The sequence below is a fragment of the Microsporum canis genome, genomic scaffold, assembly GCF_000151145.1.
Source record: "Microsporum canis CBS 113480 supercont1.8 genomic scaffold, whole genome shotgun sequence".
In the NCBI taxonomy this organism is placed as follows: Eukaryota; Fungi; Ascomycota; class Eurotiomycetes; order Onygenales; family Arthrodermataceae; genus Microsporum; species Microsporum canis.
The window spans coordinates 561,854-584,782 of NW_003299162.1; the positions used below are offsets into that span (position 1 = coordinate 561,854).

Here is a 22,929-nt window from a genome sequence, read left to right on the forward strand (position 1 = left end):
TTATTCCTTGGTGATGTATATATTTCTTGCTTCTTGACGTTTCGATGTTTCCAAGTTGCTGTAGATTACCTAAGCAATATCGGATATTATATATTCCTATCCCGAATTAGTCATCGATCTCCAGAAGTTTATCTAAATATAGATTTTCAGTTGATTGAGCTCAAAAGAACAAAGTTAGGAGTGAAGTAGCAGTAGAGAAGGATTACTAGTAATTAGCTATACTTATAGGGAGCCTAGGCTGAATTCTTCTTCGCCCATGTACATCATGCGGTTGGTACCGGAACGGTAAATACAAAATGTAATGCTGAAGCATAGTATAGCTAAAAAGAGTATCTCAAGCTCCCTGCTCTTGCTCTCATAAGCAACTTACTACACTCTTCCTCCAGCTCTGTTAGGCCTCCTATCTCCTTCTTTGTTGCCTGTAGCAGGCCCTGTGAGTAAGCCCAGTCATCATTATAGCACAACATGGCCGTGGTTTCAAACACCCGTGGTAAGAGTGCCGCAAAATCCCAGTCCACAAGGCAGAGTTGGTTCTTTGAGCAGTCGCTTTCCTTTTCACTATTGGTACTGCCACCATCCACGACAATGATGTTTCTTCGACATAGATCTCCATGGACCAGCACGAGCGGGTAGCACGGAGCCAGGTCGATAGACTTGCTGATGATGTTCAACCGTTTGTTAAGCCACAGATTCATGTCCTCAACGGACTTGAAAACAGTCTTCGTCCCCTCGTCACCCCATAGGTAGCCCTGTGACATTCCACCACCTACAGGGCCAGGAGGTGCATCATCCTCTGCTTCAATCTCCTGGAGATGTGCCACAACTTTTGCCAGGCGAGTAGTCAAAGCCCTGCTGACGCTGTTGTCGCCAGCGGTAGTATCAAGTTGTTCGAGAGTCTGGCCGGGTATGTACTCCATGAACAAGTAGCCGTCTGGTAGCGAGTGGCCTGTCGACTGCAAGAAGAAACGATAGACCTGCGGGACACGCACAATGGACGGATTGAGACGGCGGTATGCATAGTTTTGCATTATAGCCCTTCTGCGTTGCACACCCAGCCCGCGGTTTACGGCGATATGGGGGGAGATGCGCAGTACGGGCGCGACGACTGCATGCTGGTCCCGTTGTTTCTGCTCGACACGCTTGCAGAGACGGACCAGCCAGGCCTGAGGAGCATATTGAACTATCCAGCGTGCGATGACTGGAGGAGAATAGCGAAGGAGGAAGTGAAGGGCAGCGTCCATGAGTAGTTGATATCGATGTTGATGGTCGACGGTTTTTCACGTGATGCTAACGCCAAAGACGAAGAAACCAACAAAGCTGAACTTCGACAACTTCGACAACGTCGACAAGAAAAGGACGAAGAGATCAGAGGTCAACCTGTATCTACACCTCGTCAAGAGGTCTGAACCGGTGGTCGACAGTGGTTCAGCAGTTGCACACACCATGTAGCAGACATGTGAGTCCGCTCCTTACTCGAATATCAATCAGTATGCTAACCATCAACAAGGTACGACTTACCGGTTCAACTCCGCATGCGTCGAGCTATCCTCGAAGGTGACGCTCTGCTAGTGAAGAGGATAGCAAAGAAGTATCCGAAGTACCTGCACAACCCTGACTTTGACGACAAGAGCAATACTTCGCTGCATCTTGCCGCTATACTTGGCAACCTCGAAGTGGTCAAGCTGCTCGTCAGCCTGGGCCACGACTCCTGCGAGCCAGACATAGCTTTCATGGACTTTGATAGTGCTCCTGGGATCAGCCTGAACACAGACTCCTCTACCCCCCTTCATCTGGCCGCCGCGAATTCCCACGCAGACTGTGCAGATTATCTGGCCTCGGTTTTCAAACACGCTATTGACTGGCAGGATAAGAATGGAGCTACAGCACTGATGCTCGCATCGCAGAGTTCGAACATTTCAAGCCAAATGTCGAACACTTCTTCGTTGGTGCCGCCGAGACAGAGACCCAGGGCGTCGTCGGCGGCATCGAACCCTGCCTCCTTTGAGGATACAAGTACCGTCTCCAAACTCATCAAGCGTGGAGCCTCGTTAACGATGGTTGATTCGGTGGGTAACACGGTACTCCATTATGCGAGCGCCTGGGGGAATCTAAAGACCTTCCGGCTCCTGGTCTCTGCTGGTGCGCCGCCCTTGGCGAGGAACCATGCTAAATGCGCGCCTGCGGATTATGCCTTGAGCGTGCAGGCCGCTGTTTATTGCCGGTCTCTGGTAGCTGAATACGAACGGGCAAAGAAGGGGCAGTGTGAACAAGATAAACCCAGTCTGAAGGTCAGATCGAATGATATCCCTCCACCGCAGTTCGGGGGTGACTCCCGCTTGTCACCAATCTCTCCGGCCAGCGGTCTTAGGCCAAAAATGAGTCTGGATAGCCAGAGAACAGCACAGAGCTGTGGCATCGGCGGTGTGAGACTGGTCTCTCAGGATGAGAGTGACCAGGAGAACGAGTTGAGGCCATCCGTATCTTGGAGCAACCCGGGGACTCCAATATGAATGCTTCTTGCGTCCACACGATACACGTTAGCAAGTGTTATTCTCATAAAACCATACAGTAGGTATGAGCGTTTGCTAGAGCCTGCATTATACAATGCTCAGGAACCATAGCCTCGTTAGGTTAAGAAATAGATAGTTTTTAGAAAGCCATTGATCATCTATCTTACAGAGCAAAATATGTACAGATAGACCACTCTCACCCTTTGCCCAATCACTCTCCCATCTATATCTTCCTTTTAATCTTACACCATGGTGCACAAGGTGGCAGTTCATAGTAAAAATATGCATAGGAAAACAATCCTAAAAACTCCAAAGTGGCCTTCTACTTGAAGCGTCTTCCCTCATTCATTCTCTCCTTTTTTTTTTCTATTTCCTCTGGCTGGTGAAGGCATGCAAAGCACAATAAATATATAGATCAGGCCAGCACACCACGCTTTCTCCGTCCCTGATCATTTTTATTTTCTGTAATCGGTGGAATCTTTGGGTTTTTTTGTGATGTATTATTTATTTTCTTCTATTTATCGTCTTGCGGCAGATTTCGATTAGACCATCCTTTGCATCACTGTCGGGGAACTTGCTGATGGCTGCGACAGCGTCGTCAGCGTACTGCTGGGCAAGGGCTCGAGTTTGATCAAGGCCATCAGACTGAGAGACGATTTGACGAGCCTGGAAATATCACGTTAGAATTAAAATAAATGGATGCTCACGTTCACGAGTAGAAAATCTTACCAATTGAACATCTCCCTCGCGGCAGAACTTTCTACCAACTAGCGCTCCGAGCTCTGGCCGTTGTTTCCAGGCAAAGAGCAAAGGCGAAGTGGCTAGTCCAAGCTCCAGGTCGGCACCAGCGGGTTTACCTAGTTCCTCTCCGCTGACGGTATAGTCCAGCATATCGTCGACGAGCTGGAAGGCCAATCCCAGATTCCTTCCAAAGAGATAAGCGGCTTCTGCGACCTCTGGTCCGCTCTGGTTTAGGAGTGCGGCCGCACGGCAGGACTTGCTGATCAAACTGGCTGATTTCAAATATGTCTTTTGTAAGTAATACGAGATGATATCTTCAGACCAGACAGGGTTTGATTCGTCCAGCATGGTATTTTTCAACTGCATGAACTCTCCCTCCACGAGGTTCGCCATTACGGTTCCTAGCAGCTCGATCACCTCGGGATCACGTAGTCTCGCAATGAAGACGGATGCACGGCCAAGGAGGAAATCTCCAGCCAGCACAGCCATTTTGTTTCCAAACGCAAGGTTAGCAGACAGGTTAGATCGCCTTGTAACTGCGTTATCAATGACATCGTCATGCAAGAGGGAAGCGGTATGGATTAATTCCGTGATTTCAGCCAGACGTCGTTGCGAAGGTAGCACGTTGGCAAAGTTATCTTTGGAATCTTCCTTACTGGGTGCATATACTGCATCGCGAGTTGGAGAGCTGAGCGGCATCAGGTCTGGATTTGTATCTGCGAGGATAGCTGGGGAATTGATCGAGTCGTTGATGTAGGCTCCTGAAGAACCGGAAGATGGGGAGGAGAGCAAAGAATTAAGCAGTTGGTCTCGTTCCCGGCGTTTCTCGCAGCTGGGTGTCAACGCCGTGGCCTGGGACATGAGGAGAACTAGCATGGGCCGGACCTGTTTGCCTTCACTCTGAGCGTAATATTTCGCAACCTGGTCTAGAATCGGATGTCCGGAGCCCAGCAGACTTCGCAGATTCTTCTTTAGAAACTTCAACTCCTTCCCTACCATCCTGAGCGGGTCGACGGATACGTTTGACGGTAGGTTTGAGGGCAGCGGGGACGGAGGAGCTTTCGATAACAGATTCTGGGCCGCAGACATGGCTGATGCGAGGGCAGACTGGTCTTTTCGACGTGAAGGATGGTAATTGCGAGCTATGATGTGGCGTGGAGGTATCGACATGGAGATGCGATTGTGAAGGCATTGCGAGCATATCGACACCGGCCGGTAGCCAATGGGGGAGTAGATAGTGTGTGAAGCTCGAAGAGGGAGCCCGTAGGCCTGTAAGCCCGCTCGAGCTCTCATTGCTTAAGAGATATGTGCTTGTATATCGGGTTCAATGTTGAAGATGAAGCATGAGCAGCCGGATAACTCTGGTTCTAGCGCTGCGTAAGAAGAGCTAGAATATAACAAAGAGCTCTGACAAGGACACCTAGCAAGGAATTGGAAGAATAAGATATATACACAGTTATATATCAGTCGCAATGCGCTTTGTGGTGCAAGTCGGTTTGCACCTTGAGATGTTCTTCTGGTTGTTTTTTCTTCGACGTTCAAAAACTTGGAAAGTAAAAAAAAAAGAGAGTTTTGGTGATTTGCATTTCTCCGTGCCGAAAGTCGCAGCCGAACAAAAAACCGACTTTTACGATAATTTATTTACTTGTGAAATGAACAGGTGGATGAAGACGGAGGATGTTGGATGATGTGAAATGGAATGCAATAAATTCGAGGTTGGCGTCTAGGTTAAGGGACAGACAAAAAGGAGGTCGAAAATTACATCAGGATGTTGTAGCAAAGACACAGGAGAGAAGAGATAAAAAGAAAAGGAAAACAAGACCCCCGGTTTGTCGGTTGAAGGACTGTACATACATCCAAGCTGGCTCACTCCCTTGCTCAGAGGTGCGTGTAACTTGCTCTATGGTCACCGGGGAGAAGGAGAGAAGCAGCAGCCCTGGAGAGAGAGAGAGAGAGATGAAGTAAACTAGTGCAAGTAACGGAGAACCACAAAAGGACGAAGGCGGGTTAAGTATGTCGATGGCTGGGCGATGGTAAGACGGCAGGGGAGTGTATGTCTGAAGGGTTTATGTCTCTTTGCATGTACCTGGGGTGTAGACTAGATGCCATCGAAGTCACCGCCGGCATCGTCGTCATCCATGTCGCCTTCTACGATCTCTTTGGCCAACTCCCTCTCGCGCTCGCGTGCTTCCTGGGCATTCTTCAGCTCAAGTCGATGCTGGTTCATGGGGAACCTCATGGCCTGGGAAAGGCATGTTAGCACATATAGAGTAATACAGTCACATCATGGATAAATACCTTGACACTCTCGTCATGGAGACCCAAGCAGGCTTGGATACGCTCGTGGAAGACCTCTCCCGGCTCCTGGGTGGCGTACACATCGCCAATGTCCTTGCTCTTCATGTAGCCCTGCTCATGGTCCAACGAAGCTTCGATCACTCCGTCTCTTATGGCCTTTGCAACAATATACTCAGCAGACTCCTCGCTATCCAGGCCCAGACGGAGACAGATATCACGCAGGGAAATACGAGTGTACGACAACGACATCATGCGAATACCGGTCTTTATGACATTCTGTCGTAGTCGGAGGATGAGTGTGTAGGTGCTGTCCTTCCGGAATACCGGGCCGTAGGTCTGGACGATCTTCTGGAATCCGTCTAGATCGCCAACGCTGACGGCTCGTACCAGCAGGAAGTATGGATACATTGAACGCTCCAGAGCCGCCTGACGGAAGATGGCACGGTCCGGTATGTCTCCCATCAAGAGCTCCACGACGACAAGCAGCTTCATCGACGCCTGGTAGAAGCCGCCTGCGCTCAAGGACGACGGGGACTTCCGGGTGGCGCCCACCAGATGCTGGTGAGCATCAGTGTATCGCAGCTGGATAGCTCGGATCCTGCCTAGATAGTAGAGATACCGAGCGATCTGGTTGTTGGATGCAGCAACAGGGAACTCGGAGTGGGAGATGAAAAGATCAGCTTGGGAGATGTGGGAGGTGGACAGGTAGTTGCGAAGCAAGAGAGTAGTGACGGTTGCCTGGATATCCGTGTCTTTGCGCAGCACGGCCGTCCTCAGAGCAGCAAGAAGCGCTGGCCGGATAGATATGACGGCTGCAGTGGGTGATGGGGGAAGCGGTTTTAGCTGTTCGAAAAAGAGAGAATAGTAAAAGTACGCTCGAGCAGCCAGACAGTCCAGAGTTCTCCGGTTATGCGTCCTCAGCTTCTCGACCAGCTTCTGTGAAAATTCGGCGCCCTTTTCAGTACACTTCTCGTCATACAGATAAATCTGAACGAGAATGGAAAGGTAGACGTCGATCTCGGGCAGGGTCTCTTTGGGCGAAGTGGCCTTGGCTTGAGCAGATTTTTGATCAGAAGCATCTTCCATCGCGACATCTTCGATGACATTATCAAACGCAGACTGTCTATCAAGGGCAGCCAAGAGGAAGGAAGCGGTGGGATCCGAACGCTGGTATGTAGTCGTGATTACGCTGGCGATGAGGTCTGCAGACAGATGTTTACGCATCGAAGAGATAGTCCGTAGAACCCGGAGAGTGAAGCGTAGATCAAAATGCACGACAGCTCTCTCGAGTAATGTGAAATTTATTCTGATATCTAGTGGAATCGTCAGTATGTTTCTCATCATCAAAGGGTGCGAAGGAAGTAGTAGACAAAAAGACGTACCTGACTGAGCCTTCTCAACCGGGTCAACCACCTCATCCTGCTGGGCATCCTCATCTTGGTCTATATCCATCTTGGTCTCGCTACGGTTCTTATCAGGCTCTCCCGATAGTCTCGAAGTTTTCGATGGAGGTACAACAACAGTCATCTCTTCGTCACCATCGTTGTCGTCGCGCTGCTTGGGTGATACAGACCCGTTCACATGCTCTTCACTCATCTGCACGTCCTCTGAGCCATTCACGCCGTTCTCGACAGCATCTGAGCCCTTGGAGTGTGAGGCGTCCTCGGTTGTGGGCTTTTTTGAGCCTGAGGCCGGTTTCCTGGCTGGCGCTGCCTTGCCTCGTGACGCCGCAGGGCGAGTCGGAGCAGCTTTATCTTTGTTGGAACTGGAGCTTTGCGAATTAGAACGGGGTTTCTCGCCGTCTGCCGAGGCGTCTGATCGATTAGAGCGAAGCGTCCGCTTCTCTGCAGGCATTTTTGAAGCTATTGGGCAGCTCCTTGGGGCGTGAGAGAGCTCTTCTTAGGTCGGCGTTAAGGACAGCAGAAACCGGGAGGCGAAAACAGAAGTTGTCTGGATGAAGGCTCAGTCGGCAAGCAAGAGTCAAAAGAGGGCGTAACAAGCACGGCAAAGCTCCAAGTGAAATAGCAAGGCAAACGACAAGGCCGGAAACGAAGCTGCAGAAGATGCAACGAAGATGTTGATTTGGGTTGTTTTTTTTGTCGATGTTGCGAAGTTGATGCGAAGAAGAGAGAAAGTCGCAGAAAGGGTTTAGCGCGGTTTAACTAAGCATTCTTACTCAGCAGGAAAAAACGACGACTGACGAAGACGACGACGAGGAGGAGACGACGGAGGGAAGAAGAAGAAAAGGGGAGGGCAAGGAAGATAGACGAGAAGGAATAAGAAAAGAGAGAAGAGAAGGCGATATGAGAGAAGGCGAGGAGGCGTCTTTGGGCCTTGGTGATTGGATACAGCCTGTCAGTACAGCACATACCTACATGATCTATAACCAGACTGACCAGGGCTGTTACAGCAACATTCTAATCAAGGCTTGGATGGCCCGTAGCTGCAGACAGACACCCTTGGCGATATCAGAGCACCGGCAGACTTGGAGCTGTTCAGGACTTATGAAGACGTATCTAGCTGCGTATCTACCCGCTCTGACATTCTGTGGTTGTGATGGTTGCCATTCTACCATGGGAGAGTGATCTATGGTTTGTACATACATCTACCAGGATCTCCTCAGCTGAAAGGGATGTCCAGACATTTGATACATCAATAATGTATGGTTTGACTGAGGGAAACTACAACTAACTAAACGCTAAACATGACGGCTGAACCAAGGTTGAGTGATATGGATATGAACTTGATTAGATACCCACTAACAGAAAACAGACTAGTATATCTACTTCATAGTTCTTGATACCCGGTTGTTTTCATACTAACCACTGCACCAACGGGGTAAAAGGACCCAATGTCCAATGGGAACCGTCGGATACAAAACCTGTGTTCGATTCGTAAGCATCGACTATAGCTCTTCTGCTGTAGCCCCTATTTGGGCCTATTCCGTAACCTTGAACGTCTCTGGTTTGATGATGGCTTCGGGGCCGCAGCACTGTATAATGCTTTCGCCCGCGTTCTGTCGCAGATGTCGAAGAACTGTTGTTTTGTGACGTCCATAGGCTTGAACTTTTCTACCTCGAGTGAGATATATGTCGCCCAGGTAGCCATCTCATCTTCAATACTATAGATGAGGCGGTAGATGCCGCAGACTGGTGGAACTGGGAATCCAGTCCTGGTGATTTCACGGTAGGATTCGGACAGTGCTTCCACGAACTGGGCCACCGTTGAAAAGTCTGATCGCTTCATCCTTTCCCATTTCTTCAAGTATATATCCATATTGATATCTCCGAGTGTCTGTTTAATTGACGTAAAGAACTTTTGGGCTGTATCCATTGGAGGGTTGAAGTTTTCAATTTCGTTGTAAAAAGTGTAATCAATCTGCAGGATCAGCCAATCCATGACATATATATCTGCAGCTTCCCAGCGTTCGTATAAAGCCTTGTCTGTCGGTGGTGTTGAAGGAACAGATCCGTCAATGAGACAACAAAGTTTTCGGATCTTAAGTGCCCGCTCAACAATCATTGCCCATCCATAGATATCTTGGGTGTCTTTCAATTTCGCAATATTGGGTAGGGGCCGCAATTTTGTTGTATCTGGTATTTTAGACCAGTCAAAAGGAGGGATTTTATCACTATTAGGAACAGCAGTTCCCAGTATCGTGTGAGAGCTCATCTTTGAATGAAAGGAGGACGGTATATTAGTGCCAATGGGTAGTAAACTAAGGAGACTGGATAGTAAAAGTATAGGCGACGATGGAGCTTCGACATTAAAATATAGATACAAAATACAGATGAATGGACTGGAATGTCCAGCGTCCGCAGGAGGCCTATATATATAATGGCAAGTTGGCCGATTGTCTAAACCAGAAGCAAACTGCTACATAGTACAAGCGGAGATCGCTTAGAACCGCCAAGCGCTCATCAAACGCCGGCGCGCCTCACATAATGCGGATCCACTATAATCCGTCATTGTCTGCGCTGATGACTAATACGTGTTTACTCCCGGAAGTAGATTAAAGATGAATATTCTCTTCATCTCTGGCTGCTGATATTTGAGAGCTGTGGTGAGACCTGCAACGGCCTGGAGTAAACACTAGGCAATTGTAGACAGCAAGATGAGCTTGCTACAGAACCACCTGGAGCAGATATCTTTCTCCGCAGCTGCGATAGCGGATTTATCGTATGTATCAAAGCACACAACTGCTTAATCGCCCAGGCTCACTCTAACACTTATGGGTCTAGCTTCCCTCCTCCAAAGCCATTCGTTAATGCGCTCCTCGGGCAACATGACATCACCACCCTTATTCGTGACACAGAGGCCCATGAACGAGCTCTCTTCTCTGTCGACAATACCACTAAATCTCATAGAAGGGCCACCCGTCGAGGGACAATGTTTGTCGCAGAGACTGAACGGGAATCCATGATCAGTCGTATATATGCCGTCAGGGACCGTACGAACAACTCCGCCGTTGCACGGGTATTGGGCGGCGATATGATGGATGCAATCAAACGGTCGACAGCCGCGACGTCAGATCGGACTGCAAAGGGTGGATTGGACGTTGAGGTTTTGCTACGTGGAGCCGAAATGCTCTGCAACGTGTAGTGAGTAATATTTTCCTTTTTTTTTTTTTTGAGATATAGCAGTACTTTGAAATCAACGATATTAATGCTGTGAGATAGTCCGGTGGCAGGAGCCAAGGAGAATATTGCATCTATACGATCTCGTCATCGTGAAATCACGGATTCCCTCGATCATCTCGAAAAGCGCGTGGCTGACCAGGCTGCTGAGCTGGAACGAATGAACATTTCGCAATATAACGACAGTGACTACCACTATGGGCCAGAGAGCGCTGATATGACGAAGAGTGAGGCTGTAGAAGTTACGGATGAAGATATTGAACGAGAGCTAGAAGCTATTCGAGAACTTGAAGCAAAGAAACGGCGTCTCGAATCCAGAGTAACGGGGATGGAGAGGGACTTGGGAGGGCTACTACGCTGAACTGGCCCGTTAGGGTGAACGGTTGAATTAACTGGGTATTAACTACAGTTTGATGGCGGTAGCTGCCGCCACCTCGTCCAATGCTTATTCTAGGTGGTCTCTCTGCTATCTTTGCAGCGGATAAAGGCACAAACTCAGGCATAGGCCAGCCTATACCTAGCTCGTTATGCTAGGCAGGGATCATAGTCAGGTTCTTTTATACCAGGGCCTGCCAGATTGAGATATACTCGAGGGCTATACCGGAGGCTAGCCGACAAACACAAGCGCTCTCATAAGCGGACTGGAGATAACCGTGATGCCGTCCTATCTAGGGAGCTGGAATATATGCACCACGCATTTGTATAAAGATAACCTTACTATAGATGGACGATGTGGCAGTTTCTATACGTAGATAAAGCGAACTAATAAACGTAGCTAACGTCAAAACGTTTCAAAAACTTTTATTCTGGTCATGGCTATCTTTATTCCCTAAATATTGGCATCATCAATGTTCATTTTTCTAATTTTGTAGCTGGAATCACACCGTGAGGCAGCAGGTGTGAGAAGTCATCAAAAAAAGGGGGCCATTTGGGTATGAAGAAAAAGTTAGAAGCAGCAAATTAAATGCTGGCTTATGGCATCATGACAATTAGTAGTAACAGCGATACATAGTCTTGATACCTAGGAGAACCAGAAGAAAGGGCATAAAACAAGAAATCTGCTGTATCATTTTTTGAATAGTCGTCAGGTCAAGTGAATGTAATTCCGAGAAAGCCTTGTGAGAGGATGCTTTTTCTCTCTCCAGCTCCAATAACAGCACTCCATCTAGAGCTGGTTTTCACAGGCTCGCTAGGGAAGCCCGGATTAAAGCTAGATCGGGAGGCTATTCCAGTCTTCATACTTTGGAAGGTGAATCTGCCGAAAACGTCTAGGGTTTGACCCAAATGCTTGCTCTCAGGTTGATGGATTGCGGCTTCGAATTTGGTAATAGTAAGGTCGTTGCTCAATGTTAATTGCCCCTGACAAAGGCTATGAAAGGTCGAGGAGACTTTTGTGCAGGTTAGCTGGGTTGGAGGATCGGTGTATGAGAGAATTTCAGCGTATAGCTCGGTTGGGAAGATCCCTTGGTTGAAATTCGAGAGCTTGGCGTCGGCCTCTGTGCCGAAGATGGCCTGAAGGGCAGCAAACCCTGGGTGTGTCTGTTGGGGTAAGTCTGTACCATCAGTGGGAAAAGCTACACTTGAAGGCCCGGCAGCCCCACGTTTGGGTCCGAGGGTGATAGGCATAACTTTTGTGGGCTTTACTGATTTCATTTCACCTTCCACGGATACCTTCACAATGATGACGGACTTAATTGAGAAGACCACAATTTCAAAATCTTTCTTTCCCCCCAAAAGGCCAAATTCCACTGCCTTCGCTATGGCAGCATCTGTGTCCTTCTCAAGTGTAGCGGGAGGCACAAGACTGATAAGAATGTCCTGAAAATAGTACATACTCTCAGAAGGAGCAGATCCGGGTTCATTGTTTGGGGTATGGCATCCTCGGCCAAGGATTGGGAATATGTCTGCTTTTCCGTCTGGGGATTTATTAACAAGAAAGCCACTTGAGCTTTCCACATTTTGGTAGTTACCAGATAAATCACCCAGGTTAATAAGGTAATATTCGCCTGCTGCAAGTGAGAGAATAGCAAATGCCAACTCTCGGAAAGCGAAGTCACCAGATCCCCATTGGGGAAGAAAGTCCCACATTTGTGAGGAGGAAGGGTATAGTAAGCACTCTAGCAACATCACCGCAACTATCCGACGTATATCAATACCGGGCACGTAAGTTATACGGTCCAGGCGAGAAGAGTTGTACCCCTCGTATGCCTCCTTATACTGATCGCGTTCAGCATCATCGGTGAAGTACTTGGGTGTAATAGGGGATAACGAGGCTTCCGGACAAATGGTGGTGGAATATTCCGTGCCCTCGAAAGCTTCCAGCCAGCGCTCCCGGGGAATGTTGCAAAGATCAAAAAAGATAGAGTTGTTTATGGAGAAGACCTCCTCGTCAAGGTCAATGATGTAAATCCATTCAATGAACAAGTCGTTCGACACCTCGCCACAGTGGGAGGGAAGTAGCTCAACATTATCGATGGATTCCCAAGGATACGCGTTTTTAGTGGGCGCAAGGATGGTTTGCACGCGTTCTTCCGTAATGCAGAGGAGTTTCTCGAGCTGCGCAGTGCGACTCTCATAAGTGGCACGCTGTTTCTCAAGCCACGCTACGCAAAAGACGTGTTTATATTAGTATCTGGATGTCCACCCATTTCGAAATCATGCCATAGCCCTCGGGAAATTTTCCTATAATCTATCAAGCGGTATGATAAACACATTTCTCCTCTCAGACTCGATGCCCTTACACTTATCAAACGCGTAAGGGCAAGGTGATGTCTGACAGGGCAAAATGGTGTTTACCCATTGTCTTGAGAGAATATGAGAGACCCCGAAGAACTTATAGCAAGGACATCAGCTGTAAATGATGAATTCTCACCTTTATACTCTGCTGGGTCGACAGGTATCCTAGAGACAATCTTCACACCGAAGTTCTCAGGATAGCTATCGTAGTGGTTGTAATACACCCAGTATCTGCCCTTATAGCGAACTATCTTGTATCCTCTAGTTCCCATCTTGACGCTGTGTCAGCTTGACGTGTTGAACTTGTAGCTGTTGGCCTAGCTGTCAATATTGCAGCTGCAGGAGACATGAAGAGTAGAAGACGCGGAGATGAAGTAGAAGAAGTAGAAGTAAAGACTGATGTTGTTTAAATAACAGCTGATGACGTAATAACATGCCAAGGCTTCGACCTGCTCGTCCCTTTTTTTTTCTGTTTCAACGTCAAGCGTAGAAACCAGCCGAGTTACGGTCGAAGACAACGCCTGATCTCGTCGATATATTCGCATATACATTTTTATACAGTTATACGGCAGCGCTATATAGGGGCGCGTCATTCGCACCAGGAGAGGAAACAAAAAAAGAAAAAGAGAAAGGGAGCTTGGGACGGGAGCGGACATGGAGAATTCATCGACGCCGTCCAACGCGGCGCATCAAGCCCAGCAGCCTCTTCAGCAGCAGCTGTCGAATCTGATCCGGACGGAGCAAGTTCAGAAACTGCCTCATCTTCCCGATTCGCAGAAGGCGATACACACGCAGGCCGTCCGGAATTGCTGGGAGGTGCTTCATTCACATCCACCCACGTCCAATGAATATGCGAAAGCGCAACAGAAACTCACGCAGCTGTCCACGCAGTTGATGAGGGGGATGAGGCTATACCAGCAAAACAGGACTCAGCAGGCCCAGCTCCAGCAGCAGGCGCAGGCTCAGGTTCAACAGCAGCAACAGCAGAAGCAGGCTCAGGCTCAGCAAGACCAACCGCCGCAGATAAATCGGGGTCCGGTCGGAGTCAACCCGGCACAGCAGAAGCCACAGAACTTTCAGCCTCTTTACCCTCAGATCCAGGCCAAGGTCAACAGCCTGACATTCATCCTCCCGCTATCAATAAACAAGGACCAGGCGGAAAGCTGGTTACAGGAGGCGAAGAGCCGATACGGAGCGGCTCTACAAAAGCAAGAGCTAGGGAAAGTGAAACTGGCTGAAGTGCGACAGGCGTATCAACAGCGTCAAGGTGCTGGCAACCTCACCGCTGAAGAGATACAGGACTTTAAGACGAGACAGTTATATGCTGATAAATTATATAAAGAAGGAAATGAATTCCTTGTCAAATTCAAGGAGCAACAAGAGAACTTCCGGCTCCAGCACCAGCAGGCTGCTGCTGCGGGCCAGCAAACAGCTCAAGGAACACAGGCTCAAGCTTCTGGTGTTGGAGACCAGCAAATCGTCAGTCAGGCAGTTGTTCAGCAGCCCGTTCCAGCCACTTCTGGAACACCTGCACCCCACACTATAAACTCAGCCGTTGTCGCAGCGCGTCAGGGACAGGTCCAGCTTCCTGGATCAGGAGTAACACTTCCTCAGGGTCAACAACAAACACAACAAGGGCAACAACAGTCAGCCCAGCAGCAAGGGCAAATACCAGGTATCAAGCAGCAGCTTCCAGAGAGCGCCGGTGCAGCTACCATCTCCCAAGGCCCTCCACGCGCACTCTCGCAGCAAGGTGCAGTGAATCAAGCTCGCAGCAGCTACGACCTAAATTCAAACATGCCTCAAGGTAATCAGACACCCACCCACGCCCACCCTCAAGCCTATATCGGCGACCGCAACATGGATACACGAAAGATCAACATGGCTATCCCCAAGAACTTAAACGTTTCTACCACCCCTGAGCCGGTCAGCATGGGTGCAGCCCGGCCTACCCTCACCACCGGAGCCAGCCACGGATCCATGGGGATGATGGGACAGCCCGCGATCCAGAAACACCCTGGCTACGTGTTAGAGGGAGAAGGACAGCGCGTACTCAGCAAGAAGAAACTTGATGACCTTGTCAGACAGGTTACCGGAGGCGGCGAGGGAGAAAAACTTACTCCTGACGCTGAAGAGGTAATGAATCTTCTTTCCTTTCTTTTTCCGCCTTCTTTTATCGAGATCTAACGTATAATATATAGTTTGTTCTCCAGATGGCCGACGACTTCGTTGACGACGTAATCACCGCTGCCTGTCGCCTTGCAAAACTCCGCCCGTCTTCTACTCTCGACATCCGTGACATCCAACTCGTCCTAGAACGCAACTACAACATGCGCATCCCAGGCTTCTCGTCAGATGATCTCCGTACTGTCAAGAAGCCCCATCCTACTCAGGGCTGGATCCAGAAGATGACCGCGGTCCAGGCTGCCAAGGTGACCCAAGGCCGCTCCGAGTAGGCAGACAAAGCCGCACCAACGCTCTTTACGACATGAACGCTCTCTTTTCTCACTTTACTTTCTGTCCTCGGTTTTCTTGTACTGGAAGTTGGGGGGTGAACGGTCTTTCCTATCTTTTTCTCTTATCTCTATCTTTCTACTTGGGAGGTCTACCGGGTTGGGAGCTACGTAGGTTGTCCATCGGCTGGCAGGGTTTCTTGTTTCATTCATTCTCAAGGGGAAAAGGGGAAAAGACAGGTCATCAAGGAGTCCATGTACCATATAATCCTAGTTTTATCAGAACAACAGCTACCATCGGGATGATTCCACAGCCCCAGCCACCGCTCCCGCATCGCCTGACCCAACGTCCTCACGCTCTTAGAGATCAGAAAGAATAGGAGAGAAGAGAAAAGAAAAAAGGACCTTGGTGCCTAGCTGGTCTTGTGATGCTTGTGTTCTTATGTTTATCCATAGATGTATAATAATGCAGCAACATCGCATCAGATGAGCGCCGTCAGCTGGAAGAAAGGCCATTACGAAGTCCTCATCGAGGCCAAGATGTCTCTCATGTCTTCCTTTCTATATATTCCCTGTCTAGCTCATCCTCTTTGCCGCTCAGCCTTACCAGCTTCTCTCGTATACTTGATGCATCTGCATGCGATCTGCATCCTAGCTTCGGGTTTCTTCCTTTCGACCTGATACTTGTTTAAATATCCATAAAGATGACCTGAGGTTGGCCTCTAAGTTGCATTATACGACAGCATTTTCTTTCTTTTAGCCTTATTATTTGCCTTGCGTTGTTGTTTTGTATCTATTTTCGAAAGACGTATAGATAGGCTAGGATGAGCAACCCGGCGGCTCGTCCGGCGATGCCTTCGGTTGAACATCGTCGAAGCAGATCTCAGATTCCTCGCCTGGAGACAGGAGAAGATGCCCTCCCGCCGTCGACAAGGCCAGGTAAAGCAGATCCCTTTTCCTCATGGCTGTCGAGGCTCTGAAGCCTAGGGGAGCTTCGTTTGTTTATTTACTACCGGCATAGACGGGCTAACCAGCAGCTGCAGAGCAGTTAACTCCCTCGACACGACTGGCGGAACAGCTACCAACTACTGGACAGCCCAGAAGTAAGCCTCCTTGGTGACGCCAACGTGGCTTTTGGCCAGCTATAACTATCCGATTGGACGGGAAACGCGAGCTGAATGTGTTGACATTTGTTTTGTATCTGCAGAACGACACTCACGACGACATGACCTGGGGCCAAAATGGCATAAGGATTACTCGGAAATCGATCGAAACTGCGGACGAGTCTTGATTATCGATTTTGTGAAGCAAGGTAGGCTACAATCCAAGGTATATCTAAAACACGGGCACTGATTAGACTGGCAGAGGCAAGCAAAACCCGGATGCGCAAAGTTAGCGCAGAAGAGATCTTTGATATCCAAGCCCTCCGGAAGGTGTACAACAACCCCGATCGAACCAACGAGGCCGTCCTGCGTGTGTTCCATGTTCAAAACGCCGATTGGGCTACCGAGTATCTGCTGAGGAAGTTCAACATCGACAACCGGGATGGTCTGGTCGGCAACGACTTTGGGAAGTATGTCCGGCATAAAAACCCAGAGAGACGAGGCGGACGGCCGTTTTTGAACGGCAAGACGTGGAAAGTTCAGTATGATCCGTGGCGAGGAATTAGCAAGACTTCGTTCGGGTTGGACTATCTGAAGCAGTATAACAAGTCTGCGCATCTTACCGGACATCATCGACGAAGCGCCGAAGATGATACCCTCAAAATGATGGAGCTGGATTCTTTTGGCGATGAAGGTAGACAGCACCCTCTTTGTTACATATGAATATTGTTTCTTTTCATGAGCTTATTCCTATACATACAGACAACCCAGCACATGGCTACGACGTGTACGTCCAACGCCTCAGCTGTTATGTTCAGCACAAGCAGACCCCAGGTACAATCTCACTGCCAATGGAGGACTCGGACATCAAGAATCCGTATCATATCGAGGATAATCAGGCAGGGGACTCGCCGGAAAAACGCAAAGATGTATATATTCCGCGTTTAAACACTCTCGACAACGGCAACGCCATCCTGATTTTCGACAACTCCCACACCGGATGTCTAGATGACACCCTCATCCCACCGCGCCAGACATGGGAGGAAAGATGGAGACGGCTTCCATTCTTCCTTGCCTTTGAGTCAAAGGATCTAGTTGAGAGTGATGAGCAGCTTGCTTACCATAGTACAAGAATCATCCTGGATGACATCTTCAAGGTCTTGACCGCAAACTGGGACTCGTTCCTAAACCTGGCCATGGACCACGTCAGTATGTTAGAGGACAAGATATACGAAAGGCCGGCAGATGAAACCCGCGCTCCGTTGTTATGGACCAATTCAAGTCTATGGCTCAAGGTTGAAAAGCTGCTGTTCATTCACCTCGACATCGTGAAGGAGATGATTACGCGATTGCAAGACCTGACTGGTTTGTTGACCTTCTCGGTTACAGATATGCTTTTATAAGTATGCATGGCTAACCTGAAGCGTGTAGATGATGTAGAGTCCGACGATACCTGGCTGGAGAGCTTACCCGGTGATTTTGAGAGGCTGGGTACCACCATTACAGAAGACTTGATAAAGCCGACTGAGAATCTGATTTCCTTACTGTACCAGTCAGTCTCGATCAGAGACAGTCGGCATAGCATTCAGTTAAACGTCAGCAGTAAGTGAAAAAAGCGAGCACACCTACCTGAAACGAAAGGCTTGCTAAGTAGCTAAACACAGTGTGGCGTCTGAGCTGGATCACCTTCATCTTCCTCCCAATGACCTTTATCACTGGATTTTTCGGCATGAACGTCGACACCTTCAAGGACGACCCTAGTATAAAATGGTACTTCATCGCTACCGTGCCGTTTATGCTCATAGTCCTTATCCTTTGGTACATTATAAAACATTACCTTGCAGGTCGACGCCAAACTCCACATCAACGAGGTATATATGAAAACTTCTTTAACGAGATGGCGAATGAAAACCCATCGCTCTGGTCCCGGATGGGGCCGCGTGATTATGTTGTTCCTGATGGTATTCTGGCGCGATTGAAATGGCGTTTCATCAAGACATGGAGTGCGCCGGAACGTACAATCTTGATGGACACAGACGGCAGCGACGGATCAGGCGGTGATATGGGAACTATGTTCAAAATAAAGCAATACCTAATCCGTCGGTGGACTTCACAGCTTCGGAATAATAGAGCAGTCAAGGCAACAGCACTTGAGGATGGACTAATCGTACCTGAGGATGAGACTGCGAGTGATACTCACAGTGTGGTCACTGAGGGACTAGCAGGAGCCACAGAACTGCTTGTAGTCCCGGCCACGCCCGCTGTCGAGGCTCGAATAGCGCCGATGCTACCAGAGATGGCGACCCATGATCCATCCCAGACGACAAAGGCTGAAGAACGCCTCGGGCCTATAACTCCTGGCTCAGCGTTGTCGCTGATGAGCAGTATGCATCGCCGAAGCAGCAGTGCCGGAAGAGCCAGCAATCTTCTTGTTGAAGAGGAAGATTATCAGTGGCTGAGCGAGCGAGGCAAGCAAGGGAAACAGTGGGCATGGAGGACATCGAGTTCAAGGGATAGAAGTGCTCACAGGAGCCCTCACCGGCACAGTCGAAGTCGAAGCCGTAACCGGGAGCCGGATGATAAGGAGAAAGACACTGAGCACAGCGATAGTTCTACTCCTCCTGTCAATGCTGCTACTGAGACGGGGCCGGAAGATGACAACGACGAGCTCCCAAAGGTGGTGGTAGCTTAACCGGCGCCAGCCGATGTACTTGCTTGATGAGTATCTATGCTTGATGATTTTAAAGCGTTCGGGGATGTACAACGATAGATATGATACCCCTTTTTAGATTTTTTATACTTGCAATGTGTCAATTTATGCAGCACATACTGTCTCTCATTCTGAACATTTCGCCAACGTTTCATCTTCCTATACCCCTTCTCGCTATCCTAATTCCCCTCCTACGGCACAACCTTGAAAGCAAAACAGCCTGGCCCCGTGAAATGCACATGCACATATTCCACCTCCAGCTCCTTATCTCCAAACACTTCGCCCTCAAGAGTTTCCATCAGCTTTGTTCCCTCGAGCACCTTGTACCAGACCATCATATTTCCTGCATCATATGCCCTGACGTTGAGCAAGCGAGAGTGGTATTTCTCCGGAAGGCCCAGCGTGTTATCCTCACTCCCATCATACAGAGTACAGTCGTTCGCATGGACGAATATCGGGCCGAGGCCGCTGTACGGCGTATCTTGATTTTCAGGAAGAAACGGGTTATATGAGATGAGCAAGACGTCTTCGTTTAGGGAAGCGTCCTTGAGACAGCGACGACATGGGGCACCGTCGAACGATGGAGTTATAGTTGACCGGATGGTGGTGGGCTGGTCAATGTCCACCGGGGTAGGGAGAGGAATGATCTTCATCTTGTTTGGCTGGAGAGATGATTTGGATGGCCTTGATGCGTGAGATATCTTGAATAGTCTGGAAGAATGGAGAGCGAGAGGCTCATATATATAATACATGTATCCATTTTCATCTTGCTGCTAATGTAGTCAATCACAATCAAATACTTATACATGCCGTACGAAGCCGTGTTGTTGCTCTCAATGTAATCAATTAGATTATCTCTCCATCACTCTATGGTATCAATACGTACCTCTGTCTATACGGGCTACTTATTTGCTACTAAATTAATACGAATTACGGGTCGGTTCCTAGTGTCGGATCCCTTGCGCACCACTTGAGTAAATGTAGGCACCACAGTTTTCGACTTCCGGCTCGAACACAGCGTGCTGCATGGCCAACGTAGAGGTGCTAGCTGTTTTAATAATTGCTTCTGGTTCGCTGGCAGCCTACGTTAGTAGTGCTGAGCTAGATATATATATACTTGGGCGTAAAGTGGAATCTCAACACGAAAGGATTCCGCTCCTCTTCCCTATCTTTTTATCCCTACCGTCTTCTGTTTGATCAAGAGTGACCGATCGTTTCGCAGGGTTTCTATTTCTTATCACAGGGGCAATCAGCCTGGAGCGGTGAAAATCAATTATCAACGCTCGCCCCAACTCTGCATTCCATAGTATATTGTTTGGCTTCAAATCCTGATGGTCTACTCCCATGGCGCGGATCTCCTTCTTCGATCGTGAAATCTCATCGTCTAACTGCTGGGAACCCTCTATTTTACTGGTGTCCTCTCCACCCCAGCCCATAAGCAGCATGTGTTTGATAGCTCCTGCGCCATGGAGGTAGTATATCATTTTTAGGTCGATACAACCAAGGAACACAGGAACTGCAGAACCCTGGGCCCGGCGAAGGAAGCGATAGACCACTGCTTCGCGTCGCACCTCATTCCATCGACGAGACGTTGTGCCCTTTCCGACTACTGTATAGCCATACTGGTAACAGGTGATCTTAAACGGCGCACCGTACGAGCCACAGTTGCCAAATGGTGAGCAGTTTTGGTCCAGAGTCTTATCTAACTGCTTCTTAATTAAGCTCACAAGATGGTTCGTATCAATAGGATGCTTATCGCGGTTATCTGTTCTGTGACTCTCCACATTTGGACAATTTTCATCTAGGTAGTCTCCCTGCTGAAGACCAAGCAAACATTTCTGCGTACAAAATGGCGCAGTATGCTGTCTAGGGCCTCCTCGACTTCCCCCGTTACCCCTTTGGCGCGATAGCCTTTGGTTGGGTGGCAACGATGTGAGCTCACTTAAGTTCCGTTTCCGCCCACGAGCCTCTTGCTGTGAGTCGGGGTCAGAGTCGGAGTCTATAGACCCTGAAGGATGCGTAGTTGTGCTTTGAGGTGCGCAGCTAGCCCGGGATCGAGTGACGGGTTGGTGGCTATCTATGGGAGAGCTTGAAGGAGGAGATGATGGCACATATTCCGAGCCTGGGGGAGTTTTACGGAGCTCTGTTTCTGGTATCTGCGCTCTTTCGTAGTCAAGATCTGTTTGCCAGGTTTTTACTCGTTCCCTCGCATAGTCTCTCCAAGCTTGGTCTCGGTAGTCTGAAAGGCAGCTCATTAGACAGAGGCAGAGCACCCGGGTAATAGCAGTATTTGGTTGTAAAATCCGTACGTTCGTAGGTTCAACATCTAAGTTAGGCTCACAGTGAAAGTAATAGAGTACTTCAGGTTCGTTACGATCCACGTAAAGTAGAACATAGGCTAACCCATTAGTAATATATGAGTATTCTAGTCCTTCATTGATCATAACATCGAATTCCTGAACCAAAACGGATGCCGATATCTGTTCTGCAATGCATTTTAGCTTTGCATTTTCTTCCTTTGGCATTGGGCCTCGCTGGACTACTTCTTCCCAAAGATTCATAGGCCGGAGACCAGAGCGGAGATACTCTACTGGTAGCTTGTGAGGTGGCTTATACTCGACAGTAGTAAGCAGTGTAGAGACGCCATCATCTGATCGATGAATGCAGAACTGATCTGGTATAGAGCGCCGTGGGTATTGTAAGCTTGTATCCTCATCCTCTTCAATAATATTCGTATGATTTTCAAACGCAACTCCCTCTCCAAGAGAAAACTCAGCTCGGGCTTCTGGCCTCTTGCATAGCTCCGTAATTATATCCTGGACGTGCTGTTCTACTGCAATTCGCTCGTAAAACCCTAGATCCAACTCACTACTTAATGGCCGGCTGCATCTCCGTCCAATACCCTCGAGTTCAATCCTAGGGCAAAATAGTCTATCAGTTGGCTGGAAATAGCTGCGGACGCGGTGATAAAATCTATCCTGGATATCTGAGCAGTCTAACCAAGGCCGAAGGTAGACTGGGCAGAATTTCCCAGTTGGCTTAGGAATCGATCCCTTTGTGGAGAAGGCTGGCGCTTGAACCCTGAGAGTCAGGGAGAGCAGGTTATGGCATGATCGAATCAGCTCGTCGAATGTCGTTGGCTGGTTGCGCTCCTCCGCCTGTCGTTGTCGCCCCTCTGCTTCTTGCTGCCGCTCCTCTGCTTCTTGTTGCCGCTCCTCTGCTTCTTGCTGCCGCTCCTCTGCTTCTTGCTGCCGCTCCTCTGCTTCTTGCTGCCGCCCCTCTGCTTCTTGCTGTCGCTTTTCCGCCTGTTCTCGCCGTCTCTCTTCCTGTAGAAAGAGAGCCTTGTAGTCTATGGCATCTTCAGAGGCCATTGTCTTCGCCCCGCAGAGCCGGAATCGTGCTGGGAAGATGACCCAAAGTCACCCTCGATGTGATAAACACGATATAAAAGGAAGTCCGAGCGTTGCTGCCTTTCGGATAATTGTTAAAGCGAAGCGAGAAGGTCTAGTCACGTGGACACCCAGTTTGGAGGCTGGAGAATAAGGACGAATTATCAGTCTACGAAGAAAAAGTATGAAAGCCACGAAATATAATCCCATTCCTATCATAGCATAAGAGCAGAGAAATAATAAAAGCTTACATGAGACAGCGTTCTCCGTTCATCTGGCTGGCTGAGAAGCGGCCTTTGCCGTCCCAGTGAGGGATTAGATCAAATAGAGACGCACGCGAGGAGAGTATGAA

The 22,929-nt window shown here is 48.9% G+C and overlaps 11 protein-coding genes across 11 annotated transcripts; 4 read left to right on the forward strand and 7 right to left on the reverse strand.

Annotated features, from left to right (window-relative positions):
* Positions 1–320: 320 nt before the first annotated feature.
* MCYG_08138 (conserved hypothetical protein) lies at positions 321–1,241 on the reverse strand (the record flags this gene model as incomplete). The annotated part of the gene is made up of 1 exon (XM_002843009.1): positions 321–1,241. One exon carries the CDS (start codon positions 1,239–1,241, stop codon positions 321–323), a length of 921 nt encoding a protein of 306 aa, XP_002843055.1.
* Positions 1,242–1,507: 266 nt separating this feature from the next.
* MCYG_08139 (conserved hypothetical protein) lies at positions 1,508–2,510 on the forward strand (the record flags this gene model as incomplete). Its single annotated transcript, XM_002843010.1, has 1 exon — positions 1,508–2,510. One exon carries the CDS (start codon positions 1,533–1,535, stop codon positions 2,508–2,510), a length of 978 nt encoding a protein of 325 aa, XP_002843056.1.
* Positions 2,511–3,014: 504 nt separating this feature from the next.
* Positions 3,015–4,544, reverse strand: MCYG_08140 (decaprenyl-diphosphate synthase subunit 1; the record flags this gene model as incomplete). The annotated part of the gene is made up of 2 exons (XM_002843011.1): positions 3,015–3,176; positions 3,240–4,544. 2 exons carry the CDS (start codon positions 4,542–4,544, stop codon positions 3,015–3,017), a joined length of 1,467 nt encoding a protein of 488 aa, XP_002843057.1.
* Positions 4,545–5,349: 805 nt separating this feature from the next.
* On the reverse strand, positions 5,350–7,403 carry MCYG_08141 (26S proteasome non-ATPase regulatory subunit 3; the record flags this gene model as incomplete). The annotated part of the gene is made up of 3 exons (XM_002843012.1): positions 5,350–5,493; positions 5,550–6,862; positions 6,932–7,403. The coding sequence occupies 3 exons, from the start codon at positions 7,401–7,403 to the stop codon at positions 5,350–5,352; spliced, it is 1,929 nt and encodes a 642-aa protein (XP_002843058.1).
* Positions 7,404–8,477: 1,074 nt separating this feature from the next.
* Positions 8,478–9,221, reverse strand: MCYG_08142 (uncharacterized protein; the record flags this gene model as incomplete). The annotated part of the gene is made up of 1 exon (XM_002843013.1): positions 8,478–9,221. One exon carries the CDS (start codon positions 9,219–9,221, stop codon positions 8,478–8,480), a length of 744 nt encoding a protein of 247 aa, XP_002843059.1.
* Positions 9,222–9,411: 190 nt separating this feature from the next.
* MCYG_08143 (conserved hypothetical protein) lies at positions 9,412–10,547 on the forward strand (the record flags this gene model as incomplete). Its single annotated transcript, XM_002843014.1, has 3 exons — positions 9,412–9,728; positions 9,791–10,150; positions 10,229–10,547. The coding sequence occupies 3 exons, from the start codon at positions 9,664–9,666 to the stop codon at positions 10,545–10,547; spliced, it is 744 nt and encodes a 247-aa protein (XP_002843060.1).
* A 728-nt stretch (positions 10,548–11,275) lies between these two features.
* MCYG_08144 (F-box domain-containing protein) lies at positions 11,276–13,194 on the reverse strand (the record flags this gene model as incomplete). The annotated part of the gene is made up of 3 exons (XM_002843015.1): positions 11,276–12,789; positions 12,983–13,018; positions 13,059–13,194. The coding sequence occupies 3 exons, from the start codon at positions 13,192–13,194 to the stop codon at positions 11,276–11,278; spliced, it is 1,686 nt and encodes a 561-aa protein (XP_002843061.1).
* Positions 13,195–13,576: 382 nt separating this feature from the next.
* Positions 13,577–15,378, forward strand: MCYG_08145 (transcription initiation factor TFIID subunit 12; the record flags this gene model as incomplete). The annotated part of the gene is made up of 2 exons (XM_002843016.1): positions 13,577–15,058; positions 15,124–15,378. The coding sequence occupies 2 exons, from the start codon at positions 13,577–13,579 to the stop codon at positions 15,376–15,378; spliced, it is 1,737 nt and encodes a 578-aa protein (XP_002843062.1).
* An 821-nt stretch (positions 15,379–16,199) lies between these two features.
* MCYG_08146 (conserved hypothetical protein) lies at positions 16,200–19,170 on the forward strand (the record flags this gene model as incomplete). Its single annotated transcript, XM_002843017.1, has 6 exons — positions 16,200–16,314; positions 16,419–16,478; positions 16,741–17,172; positions 17,241–17,687; positions 17,910–18,080; positions 18,143–19,170. The coding sequence occupies 6 exons, from the start codon at positions 16,200–16,202 to the stop codon at positions 19,168–19,170; spliced, it is 2,253 nt and encodes a 750-aa protein (XP_002843063.1).
* Positions 19,171–19,379: 209 nt separating this feature from the next.
* MCYG_08147 (conserved hypothetical protein) lies at positions 19,380–19,841 on the reverse strand (the record flags this gene model as incomplete). Its single annotated transcript, XM_002843018.1, has 1 exon — positions 19,380–19,841. The coding sequence occupies one exon, from the start codon at positions 19,839–19,841 to the stop codon at positions 19,380–19,382; it is 462 nt and encodes a 153-aa protein (XP_002843064.1).
* Positions 19,842–20,324: 483 nt separating this feature from the next.
* Positions 20,325–22,559, reverse strand: MCYG_08148 (conserved hypothetical protein; the record flags this gene model as incomplete). Its single annotated transcript, XM_002843019.1, has 1 exon — positions 20,325–22,559. One exon carries the CDS (start codon positions 22,557–22,559, stop codon positions 20,325–20,327), a length of 2,235 nt encoding a protein of 744 aa, XP_002843065.1.
* Between the last annotated feature and the right edge of the window lie 370 nt (positions 22,560–22,929).